General features: G+C 36.1%; 1 protein-coding gene across 3 annotated transcripts in view; it reads left to right on the top strand.

Annotated features, from left to right (window-relative positions):
• The window catches only part of NAP1L1 (nucleosome assembly protein 1 like 1), a 36,699-nt gene extending 16,133 nt beyond the window's left edge, over positions 1–20,566 (top strand). Inside the window, exons 3-16 of one of the 3 annotated variants that reach the window (XM_052639358.1) lie at positions 3,213–3,298; positions 4,702–4,804; positions 11,725–11,866; positions 12,105–12,185; positions 12,870–12,998; positions 14,161–14,232; positions 15,019–15,158; positions 15,593–15,738; positions 15,832–15,851; positions 17,093–17,215; positions 17,968–17,997; positions 18,515–18,565; positions 19,582–19,653; positions 20,343–20,566. In XM_052639358.1, the coding sequence (XP_052495318.1) occupies positions 3,213–3,298; positions 4,702–4,804; positions 11,725–11,866; positions 12,105–12,185; positions 12,870–12,998; positions 14,161–14,232; positions 15,019–15,158; positions 15,593–15,738; positions 15,832–15,851; positions 17,093–17,215; positions 17,968–17,997; positions 18,515–18,565; positions 19,582–19,617 (1,159 nt within the window). In that variant the 3' untranslated portion in view covers positions 19,618–19,653; positions 20,343–20,566. The other 2 variants (XM_052639361.1, XM_052639360.1) reach the window with 2 other exon arrangements.
• Positions 20,567–22,941: the final 2,375 nt, after the last annotated feature.

Here is a 22,941-nt window from a genome sequence, read left to right as displayed (position 1 = left end):
AGGATACTTGATTACAAGGGTAGCACGTTCAAGTACTTCTAAGAATCTGGCCAGTCCTCCCATGCACACTGTCTTCATTGAAAGGAGAAGTATGGGTGTCAGGGATAATGGCTCTCAAAATGATGGTCTCCTGAGTCACACTGCCATGGTGTGGATTGCTTGACCTTGGCTTCACAGTTGTCATTGTGGATTTATTTTATCTTCCTGGGGTTTCTTTTTCTCCTCTCTGGAGTTTGCTATATCCCATGTTTTCTTTTTTTGTACTTTTGGTTTAGCACCTTCTTGGAAGAGTACAAGGGAAGTGAATTGTTCGGAGATGGCATGACTGAAAATGACGGTTTTGCCCTTCTGCTTGGTAGTCTGGATATAGCGTTCTAATTTGGGAATCATTGCTCCATTGTCAGGATGCTTCTAGTGTTGAATTTCGAAGTTGTCATAATTCTTAATCACTTGTATGTGACACTTTTGAATAAATACAGACATTTATATCTATCTATGGAAGCTACTTAGGGTTCAAGAGTTCAAAATTTTTTACACTGTTAGGTTTTTGTGTTTCTCTCTTGTGTTAGGCACACAGTCGGGGGGCCCTCTCATCTGTCAGCTCTGGGGATATTCTTGACTTCCTCTGTTGAATGTCTCCTTCCTATTTGCTGTTCCTGGAACTCCTGTTACATGTTGGACTGCTGCTTTTTGCTCTAGTTTCTGTCTTTGTCTCGTTGCTCTTCTTTCTGGGTAAAGCAGAAGAAACTATCTTTTAACTCTTGTGTTGAGTTTCTAAATTTCTATTATTTTAGTTTTCAAACATTCCTTTGGTCTCTGTTCCTCTTTTTATATAGCATCTTGTTCTTATTTCATTGATTATATCTTTTTTCTGGATGTTCATTCCCTTGTATTGTCTGTTCAGTCTTAAATTTTTCTTTCCTCTGTTTTGGTCTCAGTGTAGGAGGCTTTCCTCAGATAGGAAGTAATACTTGTTTGCTCATTAAGGTTTGGGTGGGGGGAATGCATAGTTGAAGGATTTTTTTTTTAAAGTTAATTGGAGAGTTTGAGTGTTGGGGAGGGAAGGACTTACCAATTTGGTATTTAATCAATTTAATACCCATTAGGATGGGTATTTGTTGTGAGAATCCCCAGTGTTAGAATGATACTTTTTTCCTGGGCTGGTCACATGGCCAGTGAAGAGTGTTTAGGGGGCTAACTTGGGAGAGGGCAGCTAGGGAAGAATGTCTGTATTTGGGATTCTAGTATGCTCTCTGTGGTCCTCTATTCGGAGCTCTCAGTTCCCTTTCCAAAGCAGAACCTATTCTGCTAGAGAGAGAGCATCCTAAGATTTAACTGTTTTATCAGTTTTTGCTTATCCTCCCTATTTTACTCACCTTCACCACCAAGCCCTAGTTCTAGTTGTATATTTTTAAAGACACTTGAGGCTGGTTCTCAGCTCTACCACTACGGACTTAGATTTCAGTTCTCAGTGAATTTGTTGGCTCTTATTTCCCTGTCCTTCAGTATTTGTTTTAAAACTTCTTTCTCATAATCTTATTGGAGATTTTAGAAGGATTAAGATCAGATGAGTATGTGCAGTCTGCCATCTAGCCTTCATTTTGTTTTAATGAAAAAAGAAATACATTGGTTGTGATAGCTTGATTCTGCCCTACCCCCTCCCACTCCATTATTTACTGTGGATGCCTGTGAGCTCTTAGCAGGGTAGGAGGAGAGAGGATCCTTGCTCTTCAAAGCAGGAGTCAGCAGACTCTGTAAAGGATCTGATCATAAATATTTTTGGCATTTTGGGCCATGTGGTCTGTGTTACAGCTATTCAGCTCTGTTATAGTGCCACCAGGGAAGTTCTGCTGTACGAAAGAAACCATAGCCAGTAAATAATGTGGCTGTGTTCCAGTAAAACTTCATTTAAAGAATAGAAATGGGCTGAATTTTGCCATATGGCAGTTTGTGGACTCTTGTTTTAAAGCTTTAAGGTTTAGATGTTCAATAAGTGATAGAATGAGATGACACCTGGGGGAAGAACTGTTCCATATTATCTTTAGTTAGTGACCTTAGCTCTAAATATGCTTAATTTTATAGTAAAAGATACTCCCAAAATAATCTGTGTTGCTTCTGATGGGAAGACTGCTTTTTTCCCCCCTTAGTTGACAGAAACAAATATCTGTAGAATACAGTTGACCTTTTCAGTAGTTGTTACTGTATGAAAATTAGGTGGTATTTGTTCCTATATGAAAATTAAGTTTTCAAATGCTTTTTCAAGATATGAAAGCACCTAATTTTCTACACCAAATACTAAAATGTAGAATTATAGAATTACATAAGGAATTGTATGATGGTCTTTATATTGACTTAGATATCCCTGTTTTAACACTGATTGTAATATCATGTTCAAAAACTAGATTTTTAAGATGAGATTGGAAGGATATTGTTACTTTCTCCTAGTTTTACTCTGAGCATGAAGTGGACTCAGGTCTTCCCCTTAACTTTTACTGTCCTTCCCCATCTCCACTATGAAGTAAAGAAAAAGGAAAGTCCAAAGATAGGTACAGGCTTATGTGGTGTTTCTACAGCTAAGAGAGATTCAGGAGCCTTCTGTTTTCCCAGACTCCTTTATTTATTCTTAGCTGGAGACTTCTCCAGGATGCCTCGTGGTCCTACATGGCTGCTGGAACTAGCCATCATATCCCTGTTTTAGGGAGAGAGCAATACCAAAAAAGCCTCCAGCTGTTTACCATCCTATTAAGGAGGATGGTAAAATTCTGCATTGCTTCTCCTTTTTATCTCACTGCCAGAATTTGGTTATATAGCCATATCTAGCTGAAAGGTAGGCTGGAATATGTAGACTTGTTAGATTGATGTATTAACATCACATATAAAATCAAGTAGGAAGAGTGAAATCAGTAGATATTGAGTTGGAAGCACATACTTTCTGATGTTATATTCTCTGAATCACAACCCATCAAACCATATTTTTAGCTTAAAGTATAAACTTTATATTTGAAAAGCTTTTAAATGAAAATTTAAGTACTTCCAATTTGTACTTATTTACATATGAAGTTGGAAAACTGAATTATCTTTTAGATTTGCTATTTTGTATTTTTGAAAGAGGCATATTAACCTAGAAAATGAATTGAAGTTTTCTATAATTTTTTTTTGTTTTTTGGGTAATTGGTACATTTGAACCTTGGTGTGATACTATAATATTGTAGCAAAGAACAGTCTGAACTTGATCAAGATTTGGATGATGTTGAAGAAGTAGAAGAAGAAGAAACTGGTGAAGAAACAAAAATCAAAGGTATTATTTTAAATTACTTCAGGAGCCAGTGATTGCTGGCTCACGTCTTCTGGAGGACAGTAATAAACAGCATTCTCTTTTTGAATACCTGTCCACTTTTCTGACTAGCCACACCCACAGCAGCAGTTTTTCGTGTGAATGTATGTTTGGAATGGGGAGGGAGAAATAGAAAGGAAGATGGAGATGGAGGTGGAGTAAGGGAGGAAGATGTGGGTCTGGTGACCCATCAGCGGTCACTGTGCCCTCTGCTGCTGGTTTGACATCATGTCTTGTCAAGCATTTCCCTATGAGTTTTATCTGAATTTACAAGTGTCTTAGGTAGTGGTAGGAGTTGTTGGTAGTGGTGCTTCTAAACATTAGCCTGGACTTGAAAATGTTTAACATGTAGGAAATACGTGCTATGTATGTCTGTCTTTTTTTAATCCATTCTAACCAACCAAAAAAAGAACATTTATTAAACGAAGACAAAAGTCACTCAATATTTTCTTTAGCAGTTTATTTTTAAAAGGGGCAATGATGGTTAGTGGGGAATTACACTGGTTAAAGGGGCCAAGAATATCAAGGTACCAGCTGACTTGACTTCGGTTTTTAGGCCAGAATGAGGTTTATTGTGAAAAGACTACTGAACTAATGATACAGGACTGTATCATTATGGCCCATATTGGTACTTCTAAAAGTATGTTGGTTATCACAACTGTATGTCATCCAAGAATCAAATTACTATTAGAAATAAATTAATCTTTAAAGACATAAACTGGGAAATTAATGCAATTTTTTGATAGTCTGTATTGACAGAGCAGATAAGATAGCAGGATAGTTTGTTTTGCACAAATCTAGCTTATTTTTGGATAGAGTATAATTTTGAGAGGCCGTTAATAACCAAATTTTGTTTGGCTTTAGTTACAGCCTTTGACTGTCACTGTTAACTTTGTTTAGATGCACATAACACATTGCACAAGCTCAAAGAATCATTCAGGTCATTCATTTGACCGTCTTTCTCCCAGGCTTGAAAGTGTTACTATTTTTGCAGTTTTCTTATGTGTTGTCTGACTTCAAAGGGTACAGATAGGCATCGGGATGAATCTTTGAACTTCTCAAAATACAAGGTGGGTTCAAAATACAAGGTGGGTAAAACATAGGAAGATAAAGGATAGTGTTCATAATAGTTGTGGCAGTGGCCTTAAGAAGTGGTGTGCCTTAGACATCTTTAGGAACCTGAACTTTTTCTATACGCTAGGTTTTCCTAGAGTGAATTTTCCTTAGCTTGCTATTTGTCTGTACTTATACCAGCAATTTATGGGCTAGTCAGGAAAGGTTCATGATTAGATTGCCCTAATAAAAATAGCATAATACATTTTCATAAAATCCTTCTTTCGATGCCCTTTTGTTTTTTTTTTTTAAAGCGCGTCAGCTGACTGTTCAGATGATGCAAAATCCTCAGATTCTTGCAGCCCTTCAAGAAAGACTTGATGGTCTGGTAGAAACACCAACAGGATACATTGAAAGGTACACGTTCTTCTTTTTCATAGTCTGTCTTTCTATAATCAGCGTTGCAGGTGAATATTTTTAAGGTCATCTGGGACTTAATGTATGTCACAGTGGAAAAGCGAATGTTCATCATAGGATTATTAGGGGTTTAAAATTTTGCTAAGTACCAATTTAGAGTTGGTCTTTTAAAGTTTATTTTGGTTCATCTCCATAGGAAGTATATGAATCTTAAATCATCCCTGAGATTTGTTTAGAGATTTGTTAGAAATGCAGAGAATTAGAAGAAATACAGATTTCTTATTTATTTCATTGGTGATAAAAGTCATTAGTAATAACCCAAATATCTTATTCTGCTTTTTCACACAACTTTGATTTTAAGATCTGCCCACATTGCTGTCTGTATGTATCTCTAGTCAGTGGTTTCTCTGTGTTCCCTTGCTCTCTGTGATGTGCGTCCACCATGCTTCACTGTATGCTTTTTCTTTGACGGCCATCTGGATTGTCTCCAAGCTCCATCAACACAAATTCCATTGTGATGGTCATTCTGGTGCCTGTCCTCTTAAGGGGCTGTGTGAGAGTTTCTCTGGAGTATGTACTTCCCGGTGGGGTTTATAGTTATGGGATATGCAAGCCTCCGGTACTTCCAGGATATGTGAAGGTTGATTTAGCCTTGTGTCCTTGCCAGCAGTTGGCATCATTCAGCCTTATAGTTTTTGTCTTTATCAGCCTAAGAGATGCAGGCTCCATTTGTTTTGTTTGTATCTTCTGATTTTTAATGAATTGACTTTCTTTGCATGATAATTGGGAGTGAGCCTTTTAGGTTGCTCATTTGTATGTACCCTTTGGCCCATTCACTTTTGGGGGTTTACTGTCTTTTTTGTTTTGTAGGAGTTCTTATGTGTTCTAGATTTTAATCCTATCTCAGTTTTAGACTTCGTAACTAATTTTTTGTGTCCTTTCTATTAATTTTGTCCATGGTTTCCTCCATTAAATCCCTAATTTTTATGTTCATTAAATTTTTAACCTTATGTCTTGTTCTTTTGAAGATGTCTTTTCCTTGCTCCTACATTTCTTATTGACTTGATTAGTTTTATCTTTTACCTTTAGACCATGAATCCTTCTGGAGATCACCTTTCTGTTTCTTAGTAAGTTTTTATAACGCTTCACTCCACGATTCCTTTTTCCCCGTTTATTTCTGTTAACCACCTTTATTACGTATCAGATTCTCTCTGAGCGCTCTCTTCTTATCCCTCAGCAGCACTCCTCATTGTTCCTTTGCCTGTTCTTTTGCCATTGTCCCACTTACTGACTAGGGCTATAGAGTATGTCTTCATATCTGACAGTGAGTTGCTTTCTCCTACCATCCCTCACCCATCATGAACACACTCTTAAGATTGATCTTAACCGTCTGTAGCCCGTTATCCCATGTATGGTTGAGGGTGAGTTTATTAGGGTTTTCTTAAAAAACAAACAGAACCCCCACAATAAAGCAACTAAAATTTTGATAGGAATTCCACTATCTTTTTGGTATTAAATTGTCTCATCCATGTCGTTGTATTTATTCAGATCGTATTCCGTATTTTATTACAAAGTGTTCTTAGTTAATTTGTATTGTTATTGTGACTGTTATTTTATTTTTTACTGTATTTTCTGTTTGACTTTTTTTTTTTTTTCTGACTCTTAGTTTTGTTATTCAGTGTATATGTATATGTACTGTGCTTAGTTGCTGAGTCATAGCCAACTCTTTCATGACCCCATGCACTGTAGTCCCTCAGGCTGATCACAAGAATTCTGGAGTGGGCTGCCATTTGAGTTGTTCATGATAAAGGAGTGCTGTTGATTAGTATTAAAGTTGATTTTGTGTCCAGAAACCTTGCTGTTGTTGTATAGTAATTTGTTTTATTTTTCCCATAGCCCCAAAGTCTCATCTGTAAACAATGGCAGTTTTAATTCTCATCTTCCACATTATATCACACTCCATGGTAATTTTTCTTTCTTGATAACATTGGCCAGGACTTTCAATATTGTGTTAAGCATTAGCATCAAAATGAGCATTCTAATCTTTACCAGAATTGAATATATAATCTCTTCACTAATTTGGTGTCTGTTGGTGATTTTTTAATGGTCTTTTTGTCCTTTATAGATTCTGATGATCTTTTGACCTTTTCTTTGAATTTACTAATTATATTAAAGATATACTTTCGGAAATACGAGTTGGGTAGTTACTTAGGGTAGGTAGTTACTTATAGGTAGTTACCTTATTCACTAGTGAAAAGAGCTTACGTGTGCTGGTAAACTAATGTCTTCAATTTCTCTTGTCAATTGTGGAGTTTTATTTTCTAAAAATATGCATTTTATCTAGGTGTCAAATTTATTAGTATCTAGTTCATACTTTTAGAAAACCTAATTGCCCCTCCATATTCTGTACTCTGTATCTTCATTAGTTTTGTCAGTTGTCTCAATCTTGATGTTTTAAGAACAGCCTGTGATTTTCCATTTCCATGTATTTTTGTTATTGCTGCTTTTTCCCCCCCTTGCCTTTAATGTTATTTCCTTATTTGGGTTTGCTCTCTTCCTCTTTCCAGTTTCTTGATTGCATGTTTAGTTCAAAAAACCTTCAACAGCTATAAAACTTTTTATAAATGTTACGGGTATGTTAAGTGGAGATCTATATGCCAAAGTCAATAGCTTAGGCATATTAGTTGTACTGTTCAGATTCTTACTGATTAATTGCTTTATCAGTTTTGGGGATAGATGTGTAAAAAATCTTCATTCACTTAATTTACCTCTCTCTTATAGTAAAATAGCTTTTAATCTAATAGCTTTATTTACCTTTATTGGTCTCTTAAATTCACCGATAATGTACTTCCTGTGGGCTTCTGTTTTTTTTCCTTCTAGGCAACAGTAAATTTTACCAATTTTTAATTCACCCATACCTTATGTGACATCTGGATTTTTTTTTTTACTTCCTCAAAATTATTTTTAATGAATACGAGTGTGGCATATTTCTGGAAGCCTCATAGGCAATTTTTATTTTACCTTCATATCTGAAATTTTACTTGCTCTTCATATCTGAAAATTTTAGGTTCAAAGTCTTAAATATCCTAAAGATTTAACTTCATTTTTTTCTTCATTATTGTATATTCTTGTGTTTCCTTTGAAGCTTGATGTCACTTTGATTCCTTTTCCTTTATAGGTTATTTGCTTTTTTCATTAACACCTTTAGAATTTACTTTTGTCTTTGATAGTTATACGTCTCAGTAACGTCTCAGTGCTTTGAGTAAGGATTTTCATATTTCTTTCACTCTGAGAAATTTATTATACTCATTGCTTCAGATAATCCACCTTCCTTCTCCTTTTCAGCTGTTGTTAAAATTTATCATCCATGTCTTAATATCTTATAGCTTTTTTGTCCTTACCACTGCCTGTCTGAGAGCTTTTAAACCTCATGGATTTTTTTTCTTCAGTTGAACCTCTGTTTATCTTATTTGTTCGTTGTTGTAGTTACTGTATTTCTAGTACTTAGTATTCCCACCTTGTTTTAGAGTTCTTGGTCTTGTTTCATAGTATCTATCCTCCTTCATCCCTTTAAATATATATTTACATTCTTGTTTAAATCCTTCATCTGTCTAATAATGCTTCAGATGCTAAATATTTCATTCTTTCGCAGTACTCTGGAACCGTCTAGTTATTCTGTTTCTGTGGCTTACTGGGTGATATCAGTTACTCCCGTGAGTATCAAGGGAGGGATGGCAGTTAGGCTTCAGTTTTGACAGTCTCATGGGGTTTAGAGAGAGGGGCGAGGATGAACATGAGGAGAGCCCAGTCACCTCAGTCTCATGGGGTTTAGAGAGAGAGGGCAGGATGAGCCTGAAGAGAGCTCCTGTCACCTCAGCCTCCTGGGGTTTAGAGAGAGAGGGGACAGGATGAGCCTGAGGAGAGCCGTCACCTCAGCCTCATGGAGTTTAGAGGGGGTGGGGCAGGATGAGCCTGAGGAGAGTTCCCGTCACCTCAGTCTCATGGGGGTTTTAAAGAGAGAGGGGGCAGGATGAGCCTGAGGAGAGTTCCCGTCACCTCAGTCTCCTGGGGTTGAGGGGGGGCGGGGCAGGGTGAGCCTGAGGGGAGTTCCCGTCACCTCGGTCTCATGGGGGGTTTAAAGAGAGAGGGGGCAGGATGAGCCTGAGGAGAGTTCCCGTCACCTCAGCCTCATGGGGTTGAGGGGGGTGTGCAGAATGAGCCTGAGGAGAGCGCCTGTCACCTCAGTCTCCTGGGGGTTGGGGGGGGCAGGGTAAGCCTGAGGGGAGTTCCTGTCACCTCAGCCTCATGGGGTTTGGGGCGTGGGGGGGGGCAGGATGAGCCTGAGGAGAGCTCCTGTCACCTCTGCCTCATGGGGTTTAGAGGGGGGGGGCAGGATGAGCCTGAGGAGAGTTCCCGTCACCTCAGTCTCATGGGGTTTAGAGAGAGGGGGCCAGGATGAGCCTGAGGAGAGCTCCCGTCACCTCAGCCTTGTGGGCTGGCAATTGCAGACGGTTTTCTTGGGAGGAAGCAGTCTGCTTTGGTTGTAATTGTTGCTCCTGGATTGGAGTAGGGGCAAGAGTGAGTGCTTCCGGCTCTGTGCCCGTCCAGCTTTGGTCAGCTCTTTGTGTTATCCTAAGAACTGGGCTCTGTGAAGGGTGAAGGGGACAGGCAATGAGTGTTGAAAGCAGATGTAGAACTTAAAAGCTTTTCTGCACAAAAGCTTTCTTCCAGCTTGACTTCACCGTTTCGTACTCTGGTTATCACCACCACCCATCCCTGCCTTTGAAGTTGCAGCCCGCTCATCCTGTCTGTACTAGTTAAAGGCAGCCTGCGGTCTTACTCAGAATTTGGTCTTGGGGTGGGGGAGTGGTGTGTGTGTGTGTGTGTGTGTCAATTTGCTCACGGTGTGTGTGTGCGCGTGCATGTGTGTGTGTGTGTATCAGAGAGATACAGAGCCATGGAGCCTTCTTGTTTCCATAAAGTTTCTTGGGTTGGTTGGTTTTTTTTTGGACATGTGAAGTTGAGGGTAAAGCTAGGTGATCAAGTTCTTTGACCGTCTTGACAGAACATTTTACTTTCACTTGTAAGAAGTAAAACTTGATACTTCAGGTTTTTGTTTTTTGTTTGTTTTACTTACCTTAAGTGGCTAAATAAGAGAATTAATTTGATTACAACAACATGTCTATGGCAGGAAGTTTTTTTTTAGCTTTTGATTTTTTTACTGGAGAATTGTTGATTGTGCTTTGACACTGTCAGGTTGACAGCCAAGGGACTCAGCCATACATATACATGTATCCATTCTCTCCCAAATTCTTCTCTCATCCAGGCTCCACATAACATTGAACAGAGTTCCCTGTGATAACAGAGTAGATCCTTGTTGGCTATCCATTTTAAATCTAGCTGTATGTACGTGTCGATCCCAAACTTGCTAACTGTCCTTTCCCCTCATATTTTCCTTCCTCCCTGACAACCATAAGTTCATTCTCTGTGAGTCTGTTCTGTACATAAGTTCATATATATCATTTCTTTTTAGATTTGACTATAAGGGATGTCATAAAATATTTCCTCTTCTGTTTGACTTACTTCACCCAGTATGTCAATCTCTAGGTCCATTCATTATGGCAGGAAATTCTAATCTGGATTTTGGACGGGTTGTACAAACTGCCTCAGTGAATGTTTTTTGGGTGTTAGAGGGATTTGTAAGTTTAGTAATTTTTTGAGGGGCTCATAAACTAGGTGTGTGTATTGTTTAAGAAAAAAAATGTCCCATAGTGGATCATATCAATTATACTTCAGGAAAGCTGTTATTTTAAAAATCCCCCTCCCCTCTTCATAAAATACTATGTACTTATTTAATGTAATCTCAAATTCCAAATTAAATATTGAGACTAGAAAAAAAATAATCCTGTAGGATACTGTTCTTTTTCCAGAAAGAGATATGGTCCCCTCCTTTCCCCTAATAACAATAGACACAGGTGAGAGATGCGGTTGGCCCTTGAATAAGGAGCTAATCAGTCTGTAACTTTATACATAGTGTATAACAGCATATAAGGAGTCGCCCTTTGTATCGGATTCCTCCATCTCCACGGATTCAACCAGCCATACACTGTATAGTGCTGTAGTATTTACTATTGAAAAATGTCTGCATATAAGTGATTCAAACCTGTGTTCAAGGGTCAGCTGTACATATTTTATTTGTGTTTATTCAGTGATTTTGGCATCCCTTGTGGCATCTTAGTTCCCTGACCAGGGATCGAACCTGTGTCCCCTGCAGTGGGAGCTCAGAGTCCTAACCACTGGACTGCCAGGGAATTCCCTCAGTTGTTCATATTTAAAAAAAATAATTCAGGTTATCAGGATAGTCAGTTCATGACTTTTTAACTGTATGAGATAGACTGTTTCACACCTGAGATACCAGCACTGACAAGCTCAGTGGTAAGGTTTGATTACCATGAAAGATTTAGGATTTGTGATACAATTTACATTTTCTTATCAGTTTAAATTTGCTACCTGGTTAAATTTGCTGTTTTGAAATGCTTAATGGTCATGAGGTCTGTATTTGAATGTACCTTTTGCTTCAAAGAGGAAACCTGTCATTCACTAAAGGCTTCCCAGGTGGCTTGGTGGTAAAGAATCTGCCTGCCCATTCAGGAGACCTGGGTTCGATCCCTGAGCTGGGAAGATCCCCAGAGGAGGAAATGACAACCCATTCCAGTATTTTTGCCAGGAGAGTCCGTCCCGCGGGCAGAGGAGCCTGGCAGGCTGCAGTCCATGGGGTTGCAGAGAATTGGACATGAATGTGCATGCATGTTGCTAACTATGAACGTCATTCACTAACTTTTATGCTTCAGTTTCAATATGACAAAAGTGACTTGTGTTTCACTGTGATGCTGTATAATTGGTATTTTCTAACCTTTCAGCTTGCCTAGGGTAGTTAAAAGACGAGTGAATGCTCTCAAAAACCTTCAAGTTAAGTGTGCACAGATAGAAGCCAAATTCTATGAGGAAGTTCATGATCTTGAAAGAAAGTATGCTGTTCTTTATCAGCCTCTGTTTGATAAGGTAATGCTTTCTAATACTTTTTATCTAAAGTTCAAGTAGATAATAAAGCTTTGAAAATATAAACAAACTTTTGTTTGACCTCTTAGCAAAATGGTTATTAAAGATATTTGGGGAAACTATCAGTAATAACAATTCAGCTTGTGGTATGAAGTCATTAAATCTGTGAGTGTTAATGAGAGACAATTTTTAGCTTGGATGCCAGAGTTTTATGCAATTTGTTTTTTTTTAATCGTTTCAGCGATTTGAGATCATTAATGCCATTTATGAACCTACAGAAGAAGAATGTGAATGGAAACCAGATGAGGAAGATGAAATTTCGGTTGGTATTATCTTTAGTGTGTTTTTATACTTCGGGAATATCTCTTTTATTGTGAGATGGATATGAGTGCAGATGAGCCACTGTTAGCCTGGCACTGTCTATACCCAAATTTACTTTTTCCTTGTATTTTTATGGTACTTAAAGTTTATAGATTTATATAAACCTTTACTTTGAACTTCCTTATGACATACGAAAGGATTGTTCCTGTTTTTTGAGTGGAGATGAAGGCTTCTAAGTGACCTGCCCAACCTTTATAGATGGCAGAACTGTGACATAGATCCAGTGCCCTGTTACGTGATCGCATTTCTCCAGTGTCCATATTTTAACCTTAAGAGAATATATTTTAATTTAGAAAACCAGTGAGTGAGGCAGTAAATGAGGTTTATGTTTTTTTGCTTTTTCTCTTTACTATGCTCAAGTCTTTTTTTTTTCCATGAAGCTAAAATTTTTTTCTCTACATCTCATGGGTCCTAGTAGCTTTCTTTTGGGAGGAATATGGTATAGTAAATATTTATAGAAGTAAAAGTTTGCTGTGGGTAACAGCAGTGTTTACACAATTAGACTAGAATTTCTTTGGCTGAATGTTAGAATTAGTTGAAGGTTTGTTGGGTCCTGAATGTAAAACATTTTATCAAGATGTCTAATCTAGGTATCCAACATTCATTAATGCTGTCTTTTATTAAGGAGGAGCTAAAAGAAAAGGCCAAGATTGAAGATGAGAAAAAGGATGAAGAAAAAGAAGATCCCAAGGGAATTCCTGAGTTTTGGCTGACCGTTTTTAAGAATGTTGACTTGCTCAGTGATATGGTTCAGGTAATTTTATTCATAAAACACCAGTTTACCTCAAAGAGTAAACCTGTGGAATTTAAATGACTGTGATGACTGGTCTCTGTATTGTTGACTTTTATAGAATGATTGCCTTTGAGGGGAAAAGAGGGCTCCAAGGCTTATGGGAATCTTAGTTCCCCAATGAGGGATCAAACCTGGGCCCTTGACAGTGGAAGCACAGAAACCTAACCACTGGACTGCAAGGGAATTCCCATGATGGCTTTCTTTTGAAAGAGCTGTTATTGGCAGAAGGGGGATTGCAGCTTTGATTAATGTAATTGAATAAATTATAATTCATTTCCAAAAATTAAATAATGAAACAGTTTCTTACATAATTGGTCATTTCCCTGTAATTCTCACATAGCCCTGTGCCTTTTGGTTTTAGATGGCAGAGTATGGAGGTTATGGTGGGTTGTTTTGATTGTCTGACCAGAGAGACCTTTTTCAGTCTGAAGCTATTCCAAGGAATATTTGCATTGTCAAAGAACACTGTAAACATACGTGTGTGTGTGGGTGGGTGGATGCATGCCCAGTTATATTTGAGTCTTTGGGACCCCATAGCCCACCAGGTTCCTCTGTCCATGGAATTTTCCAGGCAAGAATACTGGAGCGGATTACCTTTCCCAGCTCCAGGGAATTCTTCCCGATCTAGGGCTTGAACCTTAGTCTTCTTGTGTCTCCTGCATTGATAAGCAGGCTCTTTACTTACCTAGTTTAATAATTGTCCTTTTCTCTGGGAAACCAATATAGATGTTGCCTTTGGGAAACTTTGCCTCTCCTAATCTGAATCATTTCTTGGGCCACTTTCATCTGCATTATTACTTGTTATCTCATGTTGTGATTGTTGGAAGTTAATGTCAAGAAAAAGAAATTATCTCAAAACAATGACAGCTTATTGCATTTCTGTTTTTTAGCAAAGTAGTAAAGGAACAAGAACCAGCTGGAAATGGTAGCAGTTATGATCAGGAAACATTTTTAAACTAGCTTCATGTAAGGCATAACCTGGAGAGTAAATCTTAAGGTTCAAAATTATACATAAAACTTCAAGAAAATGTCTCAGTTCGTTAAATGCATATCGTCCAATAGAAGAACACTAGTCTTAAAATGCCATTTAGATACTCGTTTTGATTTTTTTTTTTTTTTTAAGGAACATGATGAGCCTATTCTGAAGCACTTGAAAGATATTAAAGTGAAGTTCTCAGATGCTGGTCAACCTATGGTAAAAGAATCTTGAAATATTTCCAGTTTTGTAGCATTAGATGTTTACATAGTAGATCACTCGAACTTTCTAAAGAAAGGTGACGTTCAACAATTAGACAAGGGAGTGAAAAGAAGTTGAAAATGATATTTGGTACTTTCAATTGTTAGTCGGAATTACAGTTCGCATGTTGATAGTTGTGATGCTGTATTTATTCCTTTTCCTCCTCTGATTGTAAAAATCATCCATTTTTGATACTGAATTGAAAATGTATTAAAAATAACAGCAAAGTAACATGAATAAGGAAGTGCTTATTCTGTATTAAAAAACATGTGTCTGGAAAGTAAATAGAACAGAAGGTGTTAGAGCGTCCTTACTTCTTCATTATGGAAGATCAGCCAACAGCTTTTCCCTGAAACCATCAGGTTTATGGAAAGCATGGGCAAAGGTTCTGTGGGCTGTAGGTTCTTGTATTACATCTGCTAAGGTTGGGCCTTTTCTCTGTCAGTCTAAGATTGAAAGTCCTCTCTGGGGAGATGGAGGGAAGAAAGGAGAGATTGTTCAGCTTTACCTAACCTATTTCATAAACATGTTACTAAACAGTATAAGCTGAACTAAGTTTTGCTCAGTTTATTTGGTGCCATATATTGCTTTTAAGGTAATTTGGGATTTACATGACTTTCCCAGAATAGGACTTTGTCACTTAAAATTTTATGTTTATAGAAATCATACATTAAGCTTTATGTACTAAAGCATTGAAATTTTATCATGTAAAAATTTAATTTAATGTTGCTTTTTTTTTTTAAGAGTTTTGTCTTAGAATTTCACTTTGAACCCAATGAATATTTCACAAATGAAGTGTTGACAAAGACATATAGGATGAGATCAGAACCAGATGATTCTGATCCCTTTTCTTTTGATGGACCAGAAATTATGGGTTGTACAGGGTAAGTTTCATTTTACTACTTTAATAGAGTGCTACATCTGTTTTTGTTTAACTTAAGATTTGTGATATTTATTATTTTCTAGTCTGTCTGCTAGGTACACACATACATACCTAGTTTATCTCCAAATATTTCAGTAAAATGTTTTCTGAGAAGAGCTTAACCATTTGTGCAGGATTCTCCATGGACCATAATAGATATTTTTCCAAAGGAGTACACATTTAAATGTATTATATTGTGAGTTTGTGGTAATTATAAATACATTGAAAAATTTTGTTGAGAAATAAAAATTTTCTGTCTATACTGCTACAGAAAGCAGCACAAATTTCCCCTCTAAAATTGGAAAATAAAACATTTACTTAGAAAAATGTCAGCTTTCCAGCAATTGAAAGTATAAATGCGTTGTGATAGACATTCTTTTCTCTTTGTTTTGGAAGGTGCCAGATAGATTGGAAAAAAGGGAAGAATGTCACTTTGAAAACGATTAAGAAGAAGCAGAAACACAAGGGACGTGGGACAGTTCGTACTGTGACCAAAACAGTTTCTAATGACTCTTTCTTTAACTTTTTTGCCCCTCCTGAAGGTAAATAGTGTTTTGCTTTGAGTGTTTATGGTTGTTTTCTTATGAGCTCTGTTTAACTTTTACTCATTTGGATTTCTTTTCTCAATTTTGCAGTTCCTGAGAGTGGAGATCTGGTAAGCTGAATTGTTTATTTGTTGAATTGTTTACTATATATAAAATTAAAAGATTGGTTCTCAAATGTGAGGAGTGGGGAAGTGGCCGCTAGTATTTTGTACTGAGGCTTGTAATGCAGAAAAAAGGACCTTTACACGTCTGAAAAATTACTCCATTGAAAATGCTTTTGCTGCTTCCACTGAGAAATGGTGGGAGACTAAAGATTTTCGTTTCTTTTGAGACTTGCAAATACTGATGTGAGGGATTCAAGTTTTCAAACTATTAAGTTTTCTTCCTTATTGAAAATGGAGTGTATTAAGTCATTTATACTGTTTAGAAAACACTAACCACATTCTGCTTAGGTTTCTTTTCTGTGGTTATTATTTCAGTAGAAATGTGGTTATTTTATATATGTTGATCATATAGCTGAAATGTCCTTGGCATACGGTCTGGAATGAGGAACAGCCTTAAAGAAATCTATACATGCAGTGTAGGCTAGACATGCTTTGAATTTGGCTTAAGTCTGTTACCAAGTATTGATGAAAACAGTCTTGAGTAGTTATGGATAGAACATCTCTGTCTGCGATTAGAATTTTTCCTTGAAAGTCTTCTCCCCTAACCCTTTGGTGTTTTGTTGTTACTAGATGGGATTGTATTGATGGATCAAAAATGAACATTCAGGATTTCACAGAATATTTACTCATTGTTTAGTATCACAGAATTGGAACTTAAGTCTTATCCATAATTATTAATGTCAGCAGCATTTCTCTGCTGCCTTTTGCCATTAAGTAGTAATCTGAGACTGACTTAGTCTTTATCAAGTAGGACTTCGTGACATTTGGCACTACCCAGCTGCTTGGATAAGTCTCTTTCAGGAAGTATGAAGTGATCCTCTCTGGTCTATATTATGTGCCATATACATAATTTTATTTATAAGAGTCTAAGATCCTTCCTTTTATTCCATTCGGTATTTTCAATAATATTAAAAATTGCCGTCGTATAGCAAAGTTGCTATTGTAACTTTTAAACTAGAGGAAACTAAGCAATGATCAGTAGGCACACTGACCTCCTAACATTTTCTCTTTATTAAAAACCTGTAAACCTAAGGCACATGTAGAAGACTATTTGATCATGCACACATGAGCTACTTTTAAATGTTTAAAGTGAAGTTGAGTTTCTGTGAATGATTTAAACCAAGCAGTCCCACATATGCCAGATTTAGTAAGTTACTGCATTTTGTGCCTCTGTTTTTCTTTAACAGGATGATGATTCTGAAGCTATCCTCGCTGCAGACTTTGAAATTGGTCACTTTTTACGTGAGCGTATAATCCCAAGATCAGTGTTATACTTTACTGGAGAAGCTATTGAAGATGATGATGATGATGTGAGTGAATCTGAATCCTGCAGTGAAATCTTTTGGTGAGGGTGTGGTAGTCAGAATTGGTGAGAGGTTTAATGAATAGATGGAGCTGTTAAAAAGCAAGACAGAATAATTCAAAATTAGGCTCATTACTACATCCTTTTCAGTAACTTCTTTGAATTGTTTTAAACAGATTCTCTTAGAGTCTGTGTTTGGTTTATTGTAGTTTATATTTTCCTACTATTAGGAAGGCTACTTTGAAATAGTAAAACTTCAGTATGTTGGGTTAGTGTTGTAAATCCATTACATGTTTTTGACCAAACAAATCATAACCTTGGACATTTTTGAATTCTGATAAAAATCTTCATTAGAAAGCATGGAATTTTTATTCATAGAAATACAAAGGAACAATTTAAGGTAAAACTAGGTGATTCTCCAATATTTTGGACATCTTTCTTGTTAAGTGGCAATCATTCAGATAGGCTTTAGGTCCTTTTTTTTACAGACAAGTAATACTGTTTACAGACAAGTCATAGTTACCTGCTCACACTTTACCCTTGATTATCCTGTGTTCTTTATTTTTTAAGTTGTTAAATTTAGATCATGGCACTGAGCTGGGTGATTCATGTAGCTATTGTCCTTGTTTTAATCAGTTGCCAAACGAAAGTATTTTTTCCCTTTTTTTTAGACATTAGTGGATACAGTGGTGGATATTGAGTAAATGCTACTTTCACATGTTAGCTTCATTCAAACGTCATCTTTTTTCCCTTTTTTAGTATGATGAAGAAGGTGAAGAAGCGGATGAGGTAATGTTTACCAAATGAGCGAATAATTCTCTGTTTAACACATTGAGAAGCAAATTGAGTGACTCATGTATTCCATTGGTATATTCATTATTCCATGATATGGGATAAAAACGTTTTTTTTTTTTGGAAAAACGTGGTTTTAGAATTTTACATCCAAGCAATGTATGTATGAGGTTTCAATAAATAAACTGCAAAACTCAGAACACTTTTTTTATTTCAAATAATTCTGTTCTGCTGCAGGGTTATCAGCTCTTTGAAGAAGTCAAAAGCTGCAGTAAACTTTTTCAACGTTGGCTGCAGTAAATCTTTTCAATAAAACCTGTCTGGATGTCTCAAGTTGTGTTGGGAAATTTTTCATATTAGAAGCTTTCAAATTAAATTGCATTGTCACCAAACTCTGTAATCATGAAAAATCTGTTGACTTATAGAGTAACTTGTATTAAATTCTCCCTACATTATGAGCCATTTCTTCCTACTGTGTACCTACTTCATGGATGCATTTTGAACTTTAATATAGGAAGGGGAAGAAGAAGGAGATGAGGAAAATGATCCAGACTGTGACCCAAAGGTGAGCAAAATTAGTGCTGTTTTCTGTTAAATTTAAGGCAGGTTAGGTATGTTTCTGAATATAAAATTTATTTTTACCCTTAAAGTCTTTAATAAATGTTTCCTCACTGGCATTTCAACAGTACGTGTAATTTCAATGTACCTTTCCTAAGAAACTTTTATTTTTGGTTCTGAAATTTCAACAGTACGTGTAATTTCAATGTACCTTTCCTAAGAAACTTTTATTTTTGGTTCTGAACTTAGGTTTTTCATAGTTTCCCCTAGGATTCTATTTTAATGGTGCCTTATCTTCGGCATTTTTAAGCATTCAAAATTACTTACGCTGCTGCTGTTTAGGATGTTTTCTCTCCTGAGGAACGCTTGTGAACAGGTTTTAAATCCTCTGCATGCAGGAGTGCACAGAAACGGGAGCGGCGCTCTCAGATTCTCCAGTCACCTCTTCTCCATGCCCGAGTCTAGGCTTCCTGGCCGTAGGAAGGTGTCATATCAGGGTTAGGAAAGGACTTGATCTCCTACAAAATGCTGGGTTTGTTACCAGGGTTCACTTGAAACTTCCAGGTTCTCTTTAATGCATTTATTCATTTGCTTATGCTGTAAAATACCCAGAAGACGCTTTAACTATTCATCAGGTAAGAGAGGGTAGTTAAAAAATCAAATATTCTGACATGTCTGAATTGGTCTTAACAGCTAAATATGAATGAAATTAGTATTTTTGAAAGGCAGAAACAGTTGGTAATATGACTTAAGATAATTTGTTTGGCTATTTTAAGATTATACTTTAATGTGTTTCACTTTATGGCATTCATTCTACAGTGTAAAATCAGGACTTTGTTCTAGCATTTTTGTGACTGTAATATTTGAATGAGTAATTTGCTATAAGTACTATATCCCTTTTTTTAAATTCGGCAAAAATTTTGACAGAACAGTGAGATAATGTGATAATTAAAATAATTATTATTGAAAAATTAACTGAAGCAGATAGAAAAAGATAGATTGACTGTTGTTTTCCTTTAACAGAAGGATCAAAATCCAGCAGAGTGCAAGCAGCAGTGAAGCAGGATGTATGAGGCCCTGAGGATAACCTGCACTGTAATAGCCTAAACACAGCTATTATTTACTTACAGCCTTATGTTTTTGTATTTTCTTGGTAGACTCAGAAGTTTTTTTTAAAGGAAAGGAACTGATATTTTAAAGACCAAATTTGTTCTACTTAGCATTTTAACTAGTTTTTCTGCCAGCTGCATCGAATGCGCAGAATCTCTCACGCATGTTCGTCCGTTGCTATATAGTTTGGTTCTTCTTGGAATATTTTTATCATGTAACTGTTAGATTAAAGCTACGAAAATGAACAGAACTGTGAAATGAACCCGATTTTTTTGTCTTGCTAAGTTTTTTCCTGAAGAACCAAAGTATTTTTTCAGCTGGTTGAATGGGTTTCAGTTTGCTTGCAAGAGCTGTGCCTTTCATTACTTTGTTACAGTAACACAATGACTTGCATTAAGACAATTCATCGTTCGAAAAGCAAAACTTGTCAAGACAAGTATATGGTTAAGAATTTCCAGTAAGACTACACCTGATAATTTAGATTAACAGGTTTTTGTCTGTCAGGTGACATTATTTACTATAAGAGAAGCTGATTAACTAATAGTATGGTTATTGATTATCTTAGGGAGGTGAATAAAACCTAGTATTTTCAGAAGTTATGCCTCATTATTTTTATTTCAATTGTACTTTTAAAGTTTGACCTCCATTAATTAAGCATCTTCTCTTTGTGGTAGGATCTGCCTTCTGCTTCCATGGAAAGGATGAATTTGCACCATTTGACAAGCCTATTTCAAGTTTTTTGTTTGTTTGTTTGCTCATTTTTGTTTTTGCATCCTAAAATAAAAATGTCATATAATTTTAGTTCTCAAAAGATAACGTCTTAACTTTGTACTAATTCAGGTAGAAGCAGAGGCCTAGCTTAAATTATGTACCCAGTTTACCATATTATTGAAGAAAGGGGTGCCAGATTTGGAAGAGGTACTATTACATCTACTAATAAGAAAGTATTAAAAAAAAAAGACAATTCTTAAATGATTTAATGGTTTTCATAGAAAAAGTAAAAGGTTAAATTTCATTTCCTTTGGTCATAACTAGACTGAAGGCCCCAAGCCTCTACAGTTAATTCCAATTCTTATTGCTTAACGTGTGTCATTTATTTACCCTTGCCTTTTGTTTTACTGTGTATTAAAATGGGTAGTACTGTTGACTTAACTACCTCACAGATGTGTTAAGGCATATTAAGTTAAAAATTTTATGAAATGTTTCTCAGTTGCATTAAAAGCTCAAAACTTTGGACCTCTGGTACCATAAGTATGTGATATTCAGCATCTTAATTATACCAAGGCTTGATAGGAATAGTTAAACTGGTTAACCAAGTTTAAGACCCTTTATTCTGGATCCAGTCAGGCAACACTTGCAGATCTTTGTGTGGCTCCTGTTTCAACAGAAGTAGGTAATGAGCAGCTGTTTCAAGGGGTCCTAGGATTTTTTCCAGCTATTTTAATTTTCGACTATGTTGTAGTAAATACTGTAGATGGCATGGGACTAAAGTGGAAATAAGACCATTGTTAGAGGGGGGAAATGCCATTAAATTAGGGACTGTAGAGCCACATTCAAAATACCTCAGGCTAAATACTGTTACTTTTGGGGATGAATATTAAAGGTTGGACAGAGTGGACTAATTGGGTTGTAATTATAGGAAAGCTTAGAATTCCTGGTTTTAATAAAATTATTGGGCTCATTTTTAGAGGTGATAGAACTTCTGTTTTAAAAACTTAAGTATTAAGGTCTTAGAATATAAACACATTTTGTTATTTGTATAGTACTATCCATTCCTCCTGAAATTTTAACTACTGGAAATCCTTAACCAATTGCAGTAGTTTATAAAAAAGGCCATGAAAACACCTGTTTTTCCTCTTTATTTTCAAAATGATTTTGCTTGTTTTAATTAGACATTCTGCACTGATTTTTTTTTTGTACCCATAGCTCATCTGAACACAGCTTTTTCTGAACTAAAAAATTTTAATCTGAAGATAGAATCCCATTTTTAATGAACTTAAAAGTAGCAGCAAAACCATTCCTTTAGGAAATAGCTATTGCCAAGAACAACAGATCTATCTGTTGTGAAGAGATAGATAACTGTTTCTTGTTATATCAGGGGGGAATATGGTCTGCAGAGGAATTTTTTTTTTTAATAAAGTTGGAGTTTCAAGGGATATCAGTGTTCGTCAATGCCATCTCTCCAGTTTCAAAATGGTTTTATTCCATTTTAGAAATCTGACATGTAATTTGAAATCCTTAATAAAATTTGAATTTAATTTTATAAAATGTACTGGTGATATTTTGGGTCGTTTTTGAAAAAGAATAAGTATATATACTTTTTTTTTTTAAGAGTGGAGATATTTTGAGTAGGCTGTTCTGTGCTTAGGCCATGATGGCCTGTAAACTGTATAATTTTAAAAGCACCTTCCCAAGCCCTGCTAAGTGGAGTTTGTTACTGGAAGACTAGAAGGAATTTCATGTTCTGCAGATTATCCTCAGTTACTACAGATGTTTTTGAAGCCCTTTGAATTCTATCTTTACATTTTCAATTTATAGTTTTCTGTAGTCCAGGCTGTGACTACCAAAAAGTTCTCTCATTTCTTTCTAGAAATGGTAAAATCCCATATGAATACCTCCAAAGTGATACAGTTAAGATTTTTTTCTATCTTTATGGTTACTCAAATATGGTAATAAGCAGAGAACAGTTCCATAAATTGTTTAACATGGCTCTCTGAAAGTTACCTAGTTCACTGAAGCTGTATTAATATTTACGTGACATAAAAATGTCTTAATAGTGTGAAATTGGCTTACATAGCAGTACTTTAAAAAATGGGATTCTACCTCATTCCTTTATAACACATTTAATAGCAACACATAAACCTTAAAAGGACACATTAGACTTGATAGAAATATTTTAATTATTCAGTGAACAGGTTAATGGTATTGATTGGTAGATAATGAGGTCTTTAACTGAATTAACTTTATATTACTGTTGCTTGTAAAACAGTATGAGTGGGTTATCTTGAGTTGTAGCCCATTCCCATCTTTGAATAATAAAACTTATGAATTACTGTTTGAAACCTCATCATACCATGCAGAAATGCTAAAACTATTCAGATACTCTTTGCTTGGCTTTAGGACTTGGTTTAGAATTTGAGTCCTATTTTTAATGAGTTAGTCTTATAAAAATTTTAGCCTTTATATTTTTGACTAAGTCAAGCCAAATGTTTTAAATGTACAGAATTAATGGATAGTATAGAACAAGCATACATTCTTTATAGGAACCTTAGG

Source organism: Budorcas taxicolor, chromosome 5, assembly GCF_023091745.1.
Source record: "Budorcas taxicolor isolate Tak-1 chromosome 5, Takin1.1, whole genome shotgun sequence".
NCBI classification, from domain to species: Eukaryota; Metazoa; Chordata; class Mammalia; order Artiodactyla; family Bovidae; genus Budorcas; species Budorcas taxicolor.
Note: the sequence above shows the minus strand (reverse complement) of the source record. Positions and strands in the feature narration are given on the sequence as shown.